This window comes from Manis javanica, chromosome 8 (assembly GCF_040802235.1).
Source record: "Manis javanica isolate MJ-LG chromosome 8, MJ_LKY, whole genome shotgun sequence".
Lineage (NCBI taxonomy): Eukaryota > Metazoa > Chordata > Mammalia > Pholidota > Manidae > Manis > Manis javanica.
In genome coordinates, this window is record NC_133163.1 from 11,978,461 (window position 1) to 11,996,950 (window position 18,490).

The 18,490-nt window shown below is 38.0% G+C and overlaps 2 protein-coding genes and 1 non-coding gene across 5 annotated transcripts in view; 2 read left to right on the plus strand and 1 right to left on the minus strand.

The window, feature by feature from the left end:
• Window positions 1-12,084, minus strand: part of CPSF2 (cleavage and polyadenylation specific factor 2) — a 30,725-nt gene extending 18,641 nt beyond the window's left edge. Inside the window, exons 1-7 of one of the 2 annotated variants that reach the window (XM_073241950.1) lie at window positions 11,913-12,084; window positions 8,648-8,709; window positions 4,540-4,720; window positions 3,374-3,533; window positions 3,189-3,294; window positions 1,914-2,043; window positions 107-222 (exon numbers count right to left, since the gene is read on the minus strand). In XM_073241950.1, coding sequence (XP_073098051.1) covers window positions 107-222; window positions 1,914-2,043; window positions 3,189-3,294; window positions 3,374-3,533; window positions 4,540-4,688 — 661 coding nt within the window. In that variant the 5' untranslated portion in view covers window positions 4,689-4,720; window positions 8,648-8,709; window positions 11,913-12,084. Of the gene's footprint in view, window positions 1-106; window positions 223-1,913; window positions 2,044-3,188; window positions 3,295-3,373; window positions 3,534-4,539; window positions 4,721-8,647; window positions 8,710-11,464; window positions 11,600-11,912 lie in introns of those variants that run through there. The other variant, XM_073241951.1, reaches the window with a different exon arrangement.
• A 156-nt stretch (window positions 12,085-12,240) lies between these two features.
• NDUFB1 (NADH:ubiquinone oxidoreductase subunit B1) lies at window positions 12,241-17,825 on the plus strand. 2 transcript variants are annotated; one of them, XM_036991699.2, is made up of 3 exons: window positions 12,241-12,395; window positions 16,611-16,755; window positions 17,720-17,825. In XM_036991699.2, the coding sequence occupies exons 2-3, from the start codon at window positions 16,619-16,621 to the stop codon at window positions 17,754-17,756; spliced, it is 174 nt and encodes a 57-aa protein (XP_036847594.1). In that variant the 5' UTR covers window positions 12,241-12,395; window positions 16,611-16,618; the 3' UTR covers window positions 17,757-17,825. The 2 variants fall into 2 exon arrangements, with proteins under 2 accessions (XP_036847594.1, XP_073098053.1); XM_073241952.1 differs by lacking the exon at window positions 12,241-12,395 and adding an exon at window positions 12,737-12,741 and having other exon boundaries at window positions 16,608-16,755.
• LOC118967200 (U4 spliceosomal RNA) lies at window positions 15,704-15,841 on the plus strand. The gene has a single exon (XR_005054093.1). It is a non-coding gene; the product is annotated as a U4 spliceosomal RNA (small nuclear RNA).
• Window positions 17,826-18,490: the final 665 nt, after the last annotated feature.

Below are 18,490 nucleotides of genomic sequence, written 5' to 3' on the forward strand. Positions count from 1 at the left end.
CCAATCACTTAGGACAAGAAAAGTGTTAAACGAAACAGAAGAAACAGTAATTCCTACTACCATGCACTTGCACAGCTCTTTAATCAGGATATTATATAATACATACTCAGAAGTTGCTCATCTCTCTGTTTTCTCCTCGGCTGCACATATGTAGCATTAAATGAATCTGTGATAAGTAGGGAGGGTCGGCTTAGCATTTCCAGGGAACATCCATTTAAGTGACTATAACAAAGTTGAAGAAGAATATTTAATATCACTTCAAATAAATAATAGCTTATCTCACCTAAAATATAAGGGTTTTTTCCTGTTGATCATTGATAAAATCTAGCAAATTCAGAAAGAATGAAAGAAAAGATCTCCCAGAATACCATCACTCAGAGAAAATGATATATTTTGTTGTACACCCTAAGCATATAAATTTTTCCATGCATATATCTGGTTATGTATTTTACAAAGAGTATGCCTACATACTCAGTTCTATTTCCTAGTTTTCCCCATGACATTAAAATTGTTTTCTAAATCTAATTTTTAACAAATGTAACAGCTTTCTATTGTGTCTGTACTATATTTATTACCTTTATTGATATTTACTTTTTTTGCCATTATAAAAAAAATCCTCTCAAGAACATTTTTGCAAAAAGCTTCAAGTGCATTTCTGATTGTTTCTTAGATCACATTCCTAGAAATGTATTTACTGTAATATTACAATATTGCTAAACGGCTCTCCAGAAAGGTTTAACAGAAAGATCTCCCCTTTCCAAAAAGATTCCACCCAACTTACTAACTCACTAAATATTTCCAGAAGAATACTACCATTTAAAAATAATTTTAATAGTATTTAATTTAAAAAATCATTATCATTTAAATTTTCTCTTTTTTGACTTTGTAACTTTGGTCCATTTTGCAACAAGTGTCTTTTTGATTAATACCTGGTCTCTGGTTAACTTGCTACAAATACCTTCCCTTAGTTTTACTGGTGTTTCAATCTATCATTTCAGTGATTGTGAACCCTTCTCTAAGGAAATCTATCAAAGTTTCCATTTGTAACTTGGTCCATTGCCTTAAGCTTATGGTCTTTTCCAAGCCAAGAGTCTGGATTCACCAATAATGTTTTGTTTTCTATTTAATTCTCAATTCATCCAAAATTTGTTATGCGGTAAAAAAGACACAAACTGACATTCTTCCCAAAATGTTTGAATTTACTTAAATACCGTCTACTCAAATATCCATCCTTTCTTCATTAACCTGTTAGTGTAAAAGGCTAGTGTACAATTAATCTGTTAGTATAAGAGCTTAGTATAAAATTCAATTTATTAGTCTTAAATATTTTTTAATGTAAGACACAATAGATCTTGAGGCTACTTTTATCTAATAAAACACAGCTATGAACTTAACATACAGAATTATCAAAGTCTATGTGAGATTAAACACCATGATTTTACAGTAATGCTGTGAGTACAAAATAAAGTATTTAAAATTATAGTTACTGTGTCCCCTTTTAAAGGGTGTCTGATTTTAAATATAGTTATGTTACACTGTAATTCCTGACTGTGCCACAAAATTCAAAAGTAGAAAGACACAAAAGAATAAAAATCCACCCACAAAGTTTCTTGAAATAGCAGGTCAAAAGCATATAAAATATAACTTGATGTACAAAAATGATTCCCTTTACAACATCTTCAGGGAGGTATTGGTTTTATAGAGTGGATATTTACAAGTAAATTTGTAAATATCTTTTATCACCTGAGTCAAACTTTTCCCTAACAACACAAATAATTATGCAATTTTGAAAACATTCACTATTTGATGTTTTTAAATTGCTCCACATTTGTGGTTAAAAAAATAACTGTTTCTAATTTTCCCTCTAAAGAAAGAAAGAACATTTTGATTAACTTTTGTCTTGCTGTACCTACATCTCCCTCTTGTGGTTAAAGTCAACTGCATAAACAATCTCTTCTTCTCCATCCTTGACTATTTTCCATATTGTTCCACCTATCATATGACCAGCTGGCAGAGGTGTGATAGACAAGCCATGTCCTTTACCTATATTAACAAGATAATGACAACACTCAGATTTTTTTTTACAACCCTAAAGAAAGGTTATTTATTTGTAAGATAACAGTTGCAATGACACAAAATTCAAAAATAAAAAGACACAGTGATGACTGTAATGGGGTTTGTGGGGGGGACTTGGGGTAGGGGAGAGCCTAGTAAACATAATGTTCTTCAAAAAAATAAAAATATATATAAGAAAAAAAAATTAAACTAAGGTACACTTACCAAGACAAAAAAAAAAAAAGTCACACAGTGAAAATACAAGTCTCACTCTCCTGTTCCCCAGCTATTTATTCCATTCCCTCGGTAAAGACGAAACACTCCCGTCACTTTATTATAAATTATCACAGATATATTTGTGATTATAAACAGAAATATATACAGATTGGACACTATTACTTACTGTGAAATAATAAATTTTAATATTTATACCATATACACAACTATCCAGTGTCTCCATTCTGGCTAACCTCTAAACTGACAGAACATTTCAAACTGCATTATAGTAAAAAAATTTATCTATAGAAAAATTAAGAACAAGCAAAACTGTTTGAAACCACTGTTAATTTCTGGCTACATCTTCAGAGTCCATTGTTGCCCCATTTTTTTAGTTCAAAGGTTCATATTTGTGAAACCATTAATCCAAATCTCTCTATACTTGATAAATATATGCTTAATATATGCCTTCCAGACCTAATTAAATAATAAACTTTTTACTGTCCTATTCCAGAATTCAGTTTCTATTACATTGCCAAAGCACTTCATTTCCCCCAGCCCCTCATCCACTACACTTAGTCATCTGGGCCTCTTCATCTCCTCACCCTAACTGCACTCCTAGGAGGGTCTGGCCACACTACCTTAGTGCATTAGACAGTGAACAATATGAATAAGTCTTCCCCAAGTGAAATGTGACAAGGCCTGAACTATTAACATTTTTATTAGTATTAATATTTAGACTGGCATATTTTCATATCTAAACGACTTGGTGGAAGTGTAGAGTTCCATATCAGAAAATAGTAATTTTTTATTCTTCAGACCATGGTGCCTAAAATTTTTACTACAAATTCCCCTTGCACTTTTCAGTAGGTTTAACCCTACCAATCCAATTGTTTACTACTAGAAACGTTTTTTACCTTTCAAGTTCACAATCTGAGAGAATTTTAACTGTTGTATTTTATCAAAGGCTGCATCCACATCATCTAATGTAAAGAGTGTGAAATCTTCTGTATTGTGTCGAGACTAAAAGAGTAACACAAATAAAAGGTTAAAAATTATCACTGCAGGAGTATAAAAAGTTTTCTTTAATTGCTTAAGTTACCTGATAAAGATCATACATGAACATCTGTCCCATTTTATAAACAGGGATGGTTGCATAGATAGCACAGTTCAGACCCAACTTTCCAACAGCATACGGGAGGGCACCCAGATGGAGAGGGTCGGGGTGAGAAAGCAGTACTGCATCTATCTGGTGAACGTGCCTACGAGAACACAACCAGAAGGACAACTTCTCAGACCTTGCTTTTAAGGTTAAAGGCAGGATACTCAAAATTAATTAGCCAATTCTGATTCCACTGCGTCTTCTGAATTGAAGAGTAGGCTGGGGTTAAAGAACAAAACTAAGAGCTAAAATTATGGTATGTAGGAATTCAATGATTACTACCTCTGTCCTGCATATGTATCAAAATGATGGTATACATTGCATGCAATTATATGATATCTAGATACATTTTAAAAAGAAGAGAAAGTAATAGACATCACACAAGCTAATTTCATGTGGCTACCTTGTGTATTAGAACTTAGCTTGGAATATCAGAAATTGTTAAGGACAGCATATTTAAACAGCCACTTATTTATTATGGGTTTTTGCCTCAGCTTTTTAACATGGGGACTGAGAGCACATTCATTATAGTAAAATGTCAATCAATGAAGCACATGCTCTGACAAAAGAAATGAACTAGAAAAAAATTTTTTTGCTGCAAGTTCTAAGTTTTTAAAATGTTTGAGTTCTCGTTGCTTCCATAATTCATTCAGTACTGCAAACATAACTGAATTTTTCTTTGATGTACAAGTATCCTTTTATAACTCATGGTCATCAATCTGAGTACTAATTCTCAATGTCTAGCATCAAAAGATAAAGATAGTAAGCTAATGTGATCTGACTGCACAACTTTCACATGGGAGGTTATTCCTTTCTTCAAATTCTTATAAACGTAATCTTTCCTAAAATAAGGGTGCAAAAATTTTTACTGAGATTCACTGGTCAAGTAACAATTAACTTAAGATTTTGCTGAACTTCAATAAATACAATTTATAAAGCAATCAAAACTTTATAAGTGATAAGGGTCACTATCTGACTCTTGGGCCTAAGTAAAATTACATGTTTTACTATAAATTAGAGGAAAAAAACAAACATCAAAACAGTATGACAGTATAGAAAAGAGAAACTAATTTAATAAAAGTCTAGAAATATGAAAAGTAACTTACTTCCTCAGGGAATCTATAATATCCATAGAAAAGTGCTCATCCCAGCCACAGTCCAACAAAAACCTAAACTCATCAACTTGTAGAAGATAACAAAGAGCAGACTCTTCTTGAACCCCAGAGAGGGTAGTTAATTTGATAATGGATGTCATATTTTTGGTCCAATAACAACAATCCAAAGTTTCTTTCAAAAGAGATAAAAACATGTAATTAAACATAAAAGTAGAACCTAACATACATCATAGATAAATTAACTAAAGTTAAATATTTCCAAGTGGGCAGAAATTCCATAAACATGTAAAGCAAACATTTTAAGGACACATTTCCATCATCATAAGGTTTGAAAGTACAAACATGATCTTACATACTCTTGTTTACAAGTGAGTCTTTCACGGGCTCTGCAGTGTGGCTGAATAAAAAGTAGTAGACTTTAGAATCACAGTCCTAGATGTGAATCTACTCCTACATGATTCTGGGCAAACTAACCTTTCTTCACTTATGCATCCCAGTCTGTAGAACATGAATATTAATATGTACATAAAAAAGATGTTGGAAGATTTCAAATAAGGTATAAAATTACCTAGAAGAGAGACTATTAAGTTCCTCAATAAATAAATGTATACTGAGTTAATGAACCCATCATCAAGGTGAATTTGCTCCCCTGTATTTTGCTCTGTGATGGCAGTGATTACACCGCAGTACAATTCTTCATTTATATGTCTTTCTCTGTTAGACCAGTCATCCTTGAGAATCTGATAAAAAAGTATAGATCCTTCCTTTTCCCCTCCAGTCCTCAAAAAAACAAAACAAATAGGCTCATTATGTATATATATATATATATATACGCAGAAATTCACATACTTTTCAGAGGCGTTAATGTTAAGAACCCTTAAACTAGAATGTGAGCAACTAAAGAATAGGGGTAGGATCTTATGCTTGCAATTCCTAAAAGGAACTTAATGCAAAATAGGTACTCAAGATATACTGGATGGTTTTCTTTTGGGATGCCTACTACATATTATTTCAAGAAGATATAACATGAACACATATACTGGGGTTTAGGACTTAGAACTGAGTGCTATTAAACAGATATAATAAAAAAAATTCACTAGCAAAATAAGGTTACACAGCAACACTTCATATCTTAGCTCCTTAAAATAGATTGGCATTCCCTGTCTAACTAGGCAAGTAGACAAGGTCACTGCATACCTGACGATCTCTGGCCATCTGCCCCAGGTAATATCACAGACTAAGGCAAACTGCCCATCTTTCATGACAGATTTTCAGGAGGCCAATCCCACCACATCTCCCATCCTTGTTCTCCTCAGTCACAGCCAAAGATCCAAGACTGCTGCGTTATCCCCTATTATTGTGTCTCTCTCCTAGTTGGACCCAGTCTCCTAGCTCTTCTCCCTCCCAAACCCTTCCAGCTTGCCCTCTGGAACTCTGATTATACTCATCTGTAACTCTAACCTCTTGCTTGAAGGTTCTCTTCACCTGCTTATCTTCAAGGAAACCTGGCTTTTCTCAAACGACATGGTTTCTACCACAGTCTTTTCTTCTCTTGTGTTCCCTGTACCTCAAAAGCAGGAAGTCAGCCTTCCTTGCTCCTCACTAGGGCTTCTAACCCATGTTTTCCCCTTCCTCCTTCAGGTACTCCAGTCCTGTTAAAGCTCATGCCACCCAGCTAGCACACTATAAGTGCCCCCATTTCCTGCTCGTTGCTGGCATCTATTAATCTGACCTCATTCAAGGACTTTAGTTGCTAATTCAGTCTTCCTCTCAGTAACTGCAATCCTGACCTCACAGTTTCTTGATTTTCTCAACTCCACTCACTTTCACTTCACTTCAGCCACCCATCACCAGGTCATACCCTAGACCTCATCACTACCAATTAGCTGTGCCACTGTCAAAATTTCACTTGCAAGCACCTCTCTCACTGCCACCCTACTTACTCTAATATTCCCACTGCAAAAATCCTATCTCTAATCCGCTGACCACGTTTTATCTATTCATGACCCCCTCTGGTCTCCATTCATGTCCTAACTACCAATCCTTGGTCCACCATGATTATTTTGCAAACACTCTCAAGTATCTTGCTGCTCTAGTCCTTCTCTGTCCTAGTCTGGCAAAACCCCAATCAATGACTTCGCCTATTCCATCAGCTGAATGTTGCTAGAGGAAAAAAAACAACTATACAACTCTTTAAATTCATTGCCAAAGATCTTAAACAGAAACTAGGTGCTACCTATGAATCCTGTTTCTCTTAGTAAGCTGACTCTGCATCTCTGTGACTATTATTTCACATCTCTTCTGCTCAAGCATCATGCAGTCCTTCCCTCCACCCTATTCTTGGCTGATTATCTCACCTCATTCTTCAATTAGAAAATAAAAGTCATCAGGCATTAACTCCTCATTTTTCCAATGCCATGTCTATTAACCTATTTGCATGTACACTGTTATGTCTCCTATTGTACGGAATACAGAGCCGTGTTCTCATCTAAGACTACTCCCCAGGTGTGCTCTGGGTCCCATTCTCATTTCCCTTCTGCGGGACTCAACCTATTCACTCATTCCCTCCTTTCTCTGCATCATCAATGTATCACTGATTGACCATTCCTATTAGCATACAAAAATACTATAGAATCCCCCAACTTAAAATAAGCCTCTCTTAATTCTACAATGCCCTGCAACCACATCATTTCTCTGCTTCCCTTCACAGCAAAATTTCTCAGAATACTTGTCCACAAATGTGTCCCCCCTTTCTCACTTCCCATTCACACTACCAAATCCGGCAACTTTCTCCACTGTACCACTGAAAGAGCGTTCATCAAGGTCACTGACAAACCTCCATACAACTTAAGCCAATGGACATTTCTCTGGCCTCAACTTACCAGAAATCGAAACAGCATTTGATAAAATTAACTGCTCCATCCTCCCTGAAACACCCTCCTCCCCCTGCTTCTGTGTCAACCCTCTCCTGGTTTTCCTTGTATCTAACCGGCCACTCCTCAATCTCCTTTGTTGTTTACTGGTTCTTCTAAATGTGGCAGTGCTTTTAAGCAGGATATTCTTTTTAGGTAATCTCATCCAGTTCCACAGCTGTAAATATCATCTGGCCTTGGATGCATCATCCTTGATTCCTTCCCTTGGTTTTCCACATTAAATCCATCAGTAAGTACTGCATTTTTACCTCCATTACATTTCTCAAATTCCCTTCCATCTCCAGTCACCAAGATCTCTAGTCTGTGTATTTTCTCTGCATGAAATTTATTCTCAGAGATGGTTTTCTGACCACCGTGAAGTCCTTCCCTACCTCCATTACACGCGATGACACCATTCTACTTCACTCAAAACACTCAGTGCTTCTACACTGGCTGTTTATTTACTTGCTCTGCCTGACCCCTTCTCTCCTAACCCACACACTAGAATATGGACTCTGTTGGAAAAAATGACCTTGTCTATTTTGATCACAGTTATATTCCACTGCCTCCACCGTGCCCAACACATAGTGATGGTCAATAAATGCTTCGTAAGTGAGTGAAGCATGGCTAGTTTTGAATGAGCTTAGTGCCCTTATCACACCATTAACAGTTACCTATTTACATGCACTTCCTCTTGGTTTGGGGAGCTCTCCCAGTGCAGGACTAGGCTGATCCATTTTGGCATCCTCACTGTATTAGCACATGTCTTGCCCACTGTGGTTGTTCAATAAATAGTTGTCAAAACAAGTTAAACTTTAAAATATATTGACTTAGCATATTCCCATTTGTAAGGTATGAGATGTACAAACATATTAATTCTTTACTGATGAAAAAATGTTCGTAAGTACACTTTTGGAAAGGATCTAAGGAATTCTGCCTGCTAAAAAGCTTCCTGCACCAAAATTATATTAGTGACCTAATAAAAACTCTTTTTCTACTCAAAGCTACCCTAACTTCCACTTTATTTAGAGAATAAAGTGAAAATACAAACTATCTTGCAGATAGAATTGAATGAGTTCACGTTAAAATTTTTTGCAGAACCAGTTTCAGTGGATGAAAAGGTATTTTTCTTACAATTGCTTGTAACATACTGAAGTTGTGTCTTTCATTAGCCATTCATTACTTACTGATATCTCAGTTGTATACAGGATGAAACACCATGAATTCAACGGAAGAGTTCTTTATATATCTGAAAAATAAAGAAGTAAGTCTCATGAATGTGGTATGATTTACTTCTGTTTTTAATCATGGTGGTTAACTTCTGTGTCTTGCTTTAAGATGAACACCTTGAGCAGAAGCAAGAAGTATAATACATGGTCCTTTTTAAAAAAAGAAACTTGTCATAATTTTAGGAATCTTAAGCTCACATAACAGAAATAGGTATAATAAAAAACAAAAATAAATAATAATGTACCAAACTGGTTATTAACAGGGACTGAAAATATGCACTTTAGGAAATAAGATTTTTTAATTGACATCGGCTTCTATTACTGAGAATCCTAAGAGGTGGGATATTAAATTACTTGTTAAGGATTGGTAGAACCTGGGCAGAGAGACACAATGACTATTCAAAGTATTTCAAAACGGGAATAACATGATCAAAGGCACAAAACAAAAACTTACACAGTACCAGTGATAAAACTAGACTGGCACACTTTCATGTAGCCAAAAATGCAAAAAAAAAAAAAAGGCTAATGAATAGAAAAGGGCCAGATAAAGGTCTTGGAAACTTTGGACCTAATTCTACAGGCAACAGAGAAATATTTTAAGATTCATTATCAAGTAAGATGATGACGTGATACAGGCAATTCTGTATTTTAGGAAAATCAGCTGATATGTATAATTGATAAGATATAGAAAGTGGAGATAAAAAAGGAGATTTAGCAGACCACTTCCTCCTTTCAACTTCGCTGTTTCTATTTTGAGACTCAATTCCTTTAGCCTCAAATATGCTTTATGACTGCAACATGAATTGGTTAGTCATTATCTAAGTAGCCAAAGTTTAAAACTACATGTTCAATTCCTTCCTTTACTTCTTGCATGGTCTGCTAGCAACTCTTATTTTCCCCTCAGAATGCCTTGCTCATCTGGTGCTCCCTTTCCATTCCTTCTTCCAGCACCTTGATGCAGGGCCTCATTACTTTACAACTGGGTTTCTCTGCCTCCAGCCTTTCCTCCCTTCATCTCAACCTAATTATTCCTGCGAGGTTAATGTACAGAAATATCCCTGCGCATATTATCCCTCGCTCAGAAGTCTCTGAAGGCATCTGCTTGAAAAACACAAAAAACAAAAACCTGAATGCTTAAATGGCAACAGAAGATGCCAGGAAACTGTGCTAACATCTCCGTTGGCCATCATCCGAAGGCCCTCCTCACTAACTCCTCTATCATTAGCCTGGACGGCAGGAGCTCTCTCCAACAAAAACATAAGGCAAGCCGCAAATGTAACTGGGAATTTTTCATAGCCCCACTGAAAAGCTTTACAGGGGAAATTAATTTCAACATATTTTATTTAACCCAACATATCCAAAATATTACTTCAACACATAATTATTTTAAAACTGAGACATTTTGCTTTTTCATAAAGTCTTTGAAAACCCGTGTACATTTTATATACACAGCACATCTCAATTCAATCAAACCACAATTTCAAGCATTCAACAGCGACGTATAACCTGTGCCTACTGTAAAAGCATGGGTCTAGACTCTAAAATCAATGCTTTGGACTGTAGAGTATTGGGCTCTGCTGCTCCTGAAGTGTGGGTTGGCACCATTCTATTTGTATGTACATGTTTTGATTTTAATGGTATCACCAACCGTTTAGTCTCATCAACTAAAAACTCCTCTGAAGTCACTGTCCACAAAATTGGCTACCACCACCAGAATCCTACTTGGCATTTCCGGCTAACATCCTTTACTATCCTACCTCAACGGAGGCTCTCATTACCTTACCTGAATGACTGCAATTTCCTCTCATCTAGTTTTCCTGTTCCAGGTCGGTCCTTCATACAACTGTCAGAGAGACTATCCTAAAAGACACATTACTCCTGGCCTCTTCCTGGTGTAAGGTATGCACTGGCTTCCTGCTAACTACTGATTGAGCAAAATCTAAACTCCTTAGCTGGGTATCAACCTGTCTCTTGCCTCACCAACCACTTGCACTGCCTGCTCAAGCGCCACCTATTTTCCCACTCTCCCTAAGTATGCTGAAACTTCTCAAGTCTCCACATCCCTGTACTGCATGGGAGAATGACTCTCTCACGAGTCTAGTACATTCCTTTTGACCCTTCAGGACACAGTTCAAACATTTTCTCCTTTACAAAACTTCTTTGGTGTCCTCAGGCAGTTTTCACCTAGCACAAATTGGGCAGAATACTACTTGTTGAATAGATGTTGAATGTATAAGCTAAGCTAAGAGTAAAAGCCATCATATTTGCATCGTCAATACCAAGCATAACCACCCAATGCAACATAAATATGTACTGAACAAAGGACTGAACCCTACCTATTCCGTAAATCCCTTCAGGGCGGTTATTCTGATCCATAGTACTGCATTTCCATTATCACAATTGTTCTCTCAATAATGACCTTGTATGTTTATGACAACTAAGGGGAACTATGCAAAATCCAAGAGCAAACGAAGGAGTCTGAGTTGGCCCTCGAGCCGAGTGCGAGAAGTTCCTGCCTGGTCAGTTCAGGCAGAGCAGCGGTTCCCTAACAAGATAAAAGGGGTTGTAAGATAAAAAACTAGGGGATGGCCAATTGGTAAATTAGGTTCGCCTGGTCACAGGAGGTCAGACTTGCCGGGGCTGTCTAGTCTGACCTCCTATTCACTGAACAGCAAGTAAAACAGAGTGATGGTGGGCGCTCGAGGGCGAAAGGGGCTGGGGGGCGGGAGGCGCGGAGCGCCGAGACTATTTTAATAAAGCAGAGTGATATCTTACAGGTTTTTGGAGTCGATATAAAAGGACGCCTGCTTTGTGCCCACTGCTTCATGGCCTCGTGGTCTCTACCCCCAAACGATGGGAAGACCGCGATCAAGGAGGCTGGGAACACAGCAGTCACGAGGCCAGGGAGCCAGGGCTGGCGTCAGATCAGCTCCTCCAGCGCCAAGAGACTGAAAGGGCAGCGGAAACAGCAAAAAGGAGGGAAGGCGAGCACGGGAGTACGTCGTACGGACTGCCACCACACCGGGAGCGCGGGACCCGGGAAGAAGTCACTTCTCCTTCCCGCTCGGAGAACTTGTCAGGACCGACCGGGGCAGTCACTCCCGAAGTCCGGCAGCACGCCCCCGGCGGAGGCTGGGTGGGAGCTGGGGCCAGGCTCCCCCTGAGCGCCGAGCGCGCCCCTCCCCCGTCCGAAGGCTCGCTCCTTTCCTCCGCCCTCACTTGCCTCGTCAGTACGCCCCCAACGCCGTCCACTGCCCTTTCCAAACCCTAGCCGAGTCCAGGTTCTAGAGCGAGAGAAGCTGGTGCTCGCTCAGCGGCAGCCGTGACAATCAGCCAACCGAAGTTCCTCAATGGTGGCCGCCATTTTGAAACCGGAGGGGCACGGCGGAGGCGGGGAAGACCCGGGGTGATACCATCTCGGGGGGAGAAGACGAAGCTCTAGGAAGGAGATGAGGGTTACACCAACAAATTTCGTCATCTGGGGCCGAAGCTTTATTTTAAATAGTGTCTGACGTGTGAAAGCTAAAATAAATATGAGCAGAGTCAAATGTGACAGGGAAAAAGCTGGATGGTGTTCCGGCGCCACCCCTCTCTTCGAACGGGCGCGGCGAATGGTGGGTTCCGAGGCCGCAGCTTCCGCCGGCGTCGGGGGCTGGGCTCGCAGCTGCCCTTGGTCTTCGGGTCGTGGTCGGTGCCGAAGCCGTAGGTGGGTCCAGGGCTCGGGGCGGCCGAGGCGCCGCCGGTTACCACTGTGCAGGCGGGGAGGGTCCATCTCTTGGAAGGCCCTCGGCGGTGGCGGGGAGTGAGGACGAAGGGGGAGGATGTCTGGGCCGGAGCGTCCTGCTTCCCGAAGCTTCCTTGCGAGGGAGACGGGAAACAGGCGTAAGGGTATCTCCCCGTGGACCGCTGGCTCAGGTTTCCCGCTTGGCGGCTTTTGGAAAGGGTACTCGAGGGCTGTCATACTAGAAAACGTCTTTAGATGTCACCCAGTGACCACCCTCTGGCCGGACTGGAGAGGGTTCCAGCTGGGATCAACTCCTAGGCCGAAGCCGGAAGGGGCTGCTGCTCCGCGAGCATCTCGGATTCGTCCACGTTTGTCTTCTGGGTCCTCGCTGCTCAGCATTTGAAGCCAGCCTTGCTCTCGACTAAATCTCTTGAGCTGGCAGTTCCTCAAATTAGGCACTTTTTAAAAAGCGCTTGGTTTCTAGGATGCATTATGTCATTAAGACACGGTTCCAGACCTCAAGGAGTCCAGTTTTTCCCTGCGTCCAGCGCTGTTTTTTCATAGGTTAAACAGACACTCTTTGAGGAATACAAAGAAAGTGCTCTGGGAACCAGGGAGTAGAACTTCTGTAAATGTTCATCTGTGTTTTTCCAACGTGAATTCAGAATGACTTACAAAAATACAAAATACAGCTTTCTTTTTAGAAGTTAAGCAAAAAATTGGGTTGAAGAAAAAGTAGTGTTAGGAAAAATCCGATAAAGCCAGGAGTGAGGTTATTCTAAATGTGTACCTCTGTAGATACTGTAAGAGACAGGAAAGCACAAAGAGTTTGGGACCAAGGAGCCCGGCTGCCTTGAGTATTAATCCCAGCTCTGCCACTTACTACATCTGTGACCTTAGGCAAGTTGGTCGTCCTGCATTTCCGCATCTGAAAAAAATATGCCCCTATATTGGGGACATTGGTTAATTCATGTACAATATTGTGAAGATTATAGTTGATTATGAAAAGCATGCCAGACAGTGCTACAAGAGTCAGCTTTTTCTAATGGTAGGCAAAAAAACTTCAACATTTTGGTGTCAAGGTTTTCATAATCAGTTATGTGATTCCTTGAGTCCATAAGATAAACAGTTTGGTTTTCTTTTCAGGAGTACTGTAGCTACTCCGTTCTGAAGTAAATGAAAAGTTTTTCTTGAGTCTTCATAGAAAGACACTAATAATGTGAACATCGCCTTCTGGGCACCCATGTGAATGTCATCCTTTTCCAAACCTAGGCTTATTGCACTGGCGCCTGTCCCAGGTCCTCACTGCCCGTTGCCCATCAAATAAATACCCCTATGTTAAACAAGAGCCTGTTGACACTCTCTCTCCTAATCCATTCTTCTAGGAAATCATTCTACCTCACTTGTTATGTCTGTAAATCTGTCCTCCCTGGTCATCCACTTGAAATGAAATACATAGGACAAATTATGTTCTGTGCCTCTGTTTCCAAAGTCAGTTAAATATAAATTGTACAATTATAATATGAAATGCCTCTGGGACTAAGATTTGTCATTAATCAGGCTTCCATCATAGTGGTTGAATCCCGCTTGACTCTGAATGTACAGAATCCTTTTATCTATTAGTCCCACTGTCTTTACCTGTAGAGTCTCTGAAGGAACCTATATGCAGCAGGAGCCTCAGGGGCTTGTCTCATCACAAAATTACCTTAGCTGATGGCCCTTTGAATGGGTGCCAACGGTTATGGCTTATAGCTCACAGGTGGCCATGGGACTATTTGGAACAATCTTGGACTGAGAGTCAGCGAGTACTTTGTTGTTGGTTAAATACAAACAGTATCTAACACTTGGACTGAGGGTCAGACTTGACACCTCTTAAGAAATTTGAGTCTGTTAAGAACAGATGGCAGAATAGATGGCCACTGGACTTCCTTCCACAAATATCTATATTGTCTCGTATTTTGCAGTCCTCTCAAAGTTACGTTATTTGATTAAGGCATGCATTGTTATTCCCAAACTTGGTTCAAGTTTATAAAACAAGTAGCTAACTTGGTGGGCACTTGGTCAGATTGACAAAAAGTACCTGTTTATCAGAAAGTACTTACAGATCTAAATGCAAGTAATGTCACTTAAGAAAGGCATTTTCTTAAGTGAATGCCTTAAGAGAACTGCCATCTTTTAGGACATAAGGTAAAATTGGTTACATTTACATCTATATAAATACATATTCAAGACTGATTTGGATCAAATCAGCTGAGGTGTTCTTTCAACTACAGATTTTTCCAGTGCAAGGACTGGAGGGAGTTGTAGTTTGAAAAAGGCTCTCCAGGTGATTTTAATGTGTGGTCAAGTTTGAGAATTCCAGCTGTAGACAGTGGAGTAAAACTTAAAACTAATTGGTGACAGATTGTAAGTAATATATTTTAAATATCTCATTTACTAACGTTTTCCAGTCAACAATACTCAGACTGAACCTGCTGTGTGTAATATGACACTTTATGAAATAGTAGTGTATAGTAATTCTGTGGCTTTCTAAGGCCATTTCCTAACCCAGTGCCTTTAGAAAGTGAATGATTAAAGTTTGAGAATGAAGGAATTAGAATGTGTAAGTGTTAAGAACCAGTGTCTCAGAAGGAGAGGCAAGAATCTAGTCTACATAATCCTAGTACAATTTAGTGCTAAGCACTTTTGTTGAGAGTAATGAATTCTCTTTTTAGGATGTTGTCTTTTCAGCCATTGTATATGATTTATTCATTTTAGATTGCTGTGCACATAGATATATTTTGAGTTCATCTTTAGGTACAAACTTACAGAAAACTGACAAACCATGTTTTTATTGAACTAGTGTAAATTTATTGTATATATGGTTACTTATATTCTTCCTCCTCTGCCTTTTGGAAACTCTTAGAACTTGAAAGCTCTTAAGTACCATAAATATTTAAGGGAGAGGTCTCTTAGAGAGGCATTTAATATGATAGAAAGATCCAGATCTTTGAAGCTAAGCTGAGTTTGAATTCCAGCTCTACACTTAATGCCTATTTGATTTAGCTCTTATCTGTACAATTAGGATAATCATAATTATATTGTATGTACTACATGCATATTTCATATCATACATATATAAATAGGTTGGTTCTGTTATCTAGTAGTCATTCTATAAAAGTTCCTTCCTCCACATCTTTTATAGAGTCATTTTATTATAGAGTCACATAATTCAGATTTATTGTGACATTGATTACAGTTTTTTTTTAATTTCTCTCATATCTTCTCATTTCCTTTCAAAAATTAGTTTCAGCTTTGTGCAGTGGCAGTATAATAGCCAGTGAGGTTTATCCGAAGCATGATTATTACTAATAGAAAAATTAGTTTTCAATAATTTTAGCTTTAAAGAATTATGCTTCTGGCAAGATAGTATTGTATCTGTTTTAGCATTGTGAGAGGTTCTAAAAATATTTTACACATATATAGGTTTTAAATCAATAGGAGGGTGTAAATACGCAGCTATTGCAGGTAGAGCTTATCATTTATATATAATCTTATGAAGGTTTCACATGAGCAACATTGTGGTTACTACATTCACCCGTATTATCAAGTCTCCCTCACACACCTCATTGCAGTCACTGTCCATCAGCCTAGTAAAATGTTATAGAGTCATTACTTGTCTTTGTACCATACTGCCTTCTCCATAACCCCCCTACATTATGTGTGCTAATCATAATGCCCCTTAATCCTCTTCTCCCACCCTCCCCACCTCCTTCCCTTTGTTAACTGCTAGTCTCTTGTAGTGTGTGAATCTGCTGCTGTTTTGTTCCTTCAGCTTTGCTTTGTTGTTATACTCCACAAACGAGGGAAATCATTTGGTACTTGTCTTTCTCTGTGCAGGTAGAACTTTATACTCTCCATTTGTCTATAGTATGTTGTACCAGATCACTGGTGGAGCTAGAAAAAAGTTAAACTGACTTTACCGCCAGTGTAATTTTTATATTAATCATCATGTATAAAAATAATCCTAAGTAGATTTTAAGTAGCATACTACATTGTGATGGCAAGCAAATTTGAAGAAGCTTATTATGCTTTTAACATCTATCTCCTCACCTATAACTAGGGTTATCTTGCTGTTTGAGATGCAATTTAAAAAACATTATTGTACCAAAAAATAAAAAAGATATTACTGATAACCTTTTTTTTTTTTTTTTTTAGCACTAAAGATGAACTTAATTCAGATTGTGCGTGACCACTGGGTACATATACTTGTTCCTATGGGATTTGTTGTTGGATGTTATCTAGACAGAAAGAATGATGAAAAGCTAACTGCCTTCCGAAACAAGAGTGTATTATTTAAAAGGTTAGATTGTGCATTTTTTTAAACCCATAATTGGCTGGCTCTTGGAAGTATTCTTAGTATCATATGTGCCAAAAAAAACCAATGGGTAACCCTTTCACCCCCCACCCCACCCCTTTAAATTATACTATTTTGTAGTCTTGTTGTTTCTTTAATTCTTGGATAGAACTGTATGATTACCTTTGGAATGTAAACAAGTCTTTCATTTATGAGCAGGCTATTTCAGATCTTTGAAAGTTGTCGCCCCCCAACCCTTTCTAAACATTTTTTTTCAATTCAGGCTCCATTTTAATAATAGGAACAAAAGTTTTAAACTAGCTCACCGAAGTGTACTCTCTATATAACTTTCACTTAATCATAACCACTGTCTTACTTAAGCCATGGTATAGCTGAAATAAATGCTACTAATGGTGACGTGGTGCTGTGTTCTTAGCAACACTGCCTAACAGCTTTAGACTTAGTGGTTGAGTGATAAGAAAAGTAATTGTTGAGTGACCATGGCAGCTGCCTTGTCCCATTATCTCTGGAGATGACTCCTTTGGCAGCAGAGGGTTGAGAGTTAGCAGGATAAGGTATTGGTGTATCTGCCACTGTGTGTATAGCTGTGTAAGAAGAAGCTCAAGGGACAAGAGACTTGAGTACCAGCTACAGGCAGTAAAGGAGGTTTATAGTCAGGGGTTTCAAGAAAGATAGTATGAGCTGGAAAAGGTTTAGAAAACATTAAATGAACTCATGAAGAGGATAGTATCTTTCATATAGAGTAAGAAATTATAGTTCTGGAAAAATGAGGAGATGGTAAATGTTTGAAATGAGAATAGGATGAGTATATTGAATTTAATACAACAATTTTTAGTGAATCAGTTTAATAGAATATAAAATACTGAATTCATATTCTTCTAACCTTCTTTTCATCCCCTCAGAAAAATTGAATTCACTCTCCTTTACTTCCTTTTTCCTTTCCACACAGGGAATTGAGACCCAATGAAGAAGTCACCTGGAAGTAAAGGCTGTGATTAAATTGCAGAATGTTAACATTTTTTAAATTATGAGAGAAATAAAAACATACTCATTAATTTGAAGTGTGATTCTTTTTATGCTGAAGTAATATTTCACATCAAGTAACAGACACACTTAGCTGAAAAAATACTTATTGGGTACCTGATTGTGTACAGTTATGTTAAATTTACAATTAGCATTTAGTTTTTTTTTTTTCTTATTTCAGAACACAATTCTATTAAGTCATATAGACAATTTTTTCCTCTACCTTTTTTGGAAAAATTTCAAACCATGTGCTTCAAAGGAGCTTTAAAAGGGTAACAATTTTAATGACCTTGGGTTTGACTAAGATTTCTTAAATATAACACAAAGCATGAACTAGTTTTAAAAATCAAATTGTACCTTACTGAAATTAAAAACTTTGGCTTTTCAAAAAAATGGTTAAGAAAGTGAAAATGCAGCCCCAGACTGGGAGAAAATATTTGCAATACATATACACAACAAAGAACTTGCATCTAGAATGTGTAAACAACTCTTAATAAGACAACCCAAATTTTTAAATGAGCAAAAAAGGTTTTAATAGTTGACCAAGAAAGATACAAGGATGGCAAATAAACACATGAAAAGATGTTCAACATCAGTAGTCATTAGGAAAGTACAAATTAAAACCACAATGAATACCACTACACTCCTATTAAAAATGGTTAAAATTTAAAAGACTGATCTTACCAAGTGTTGACAA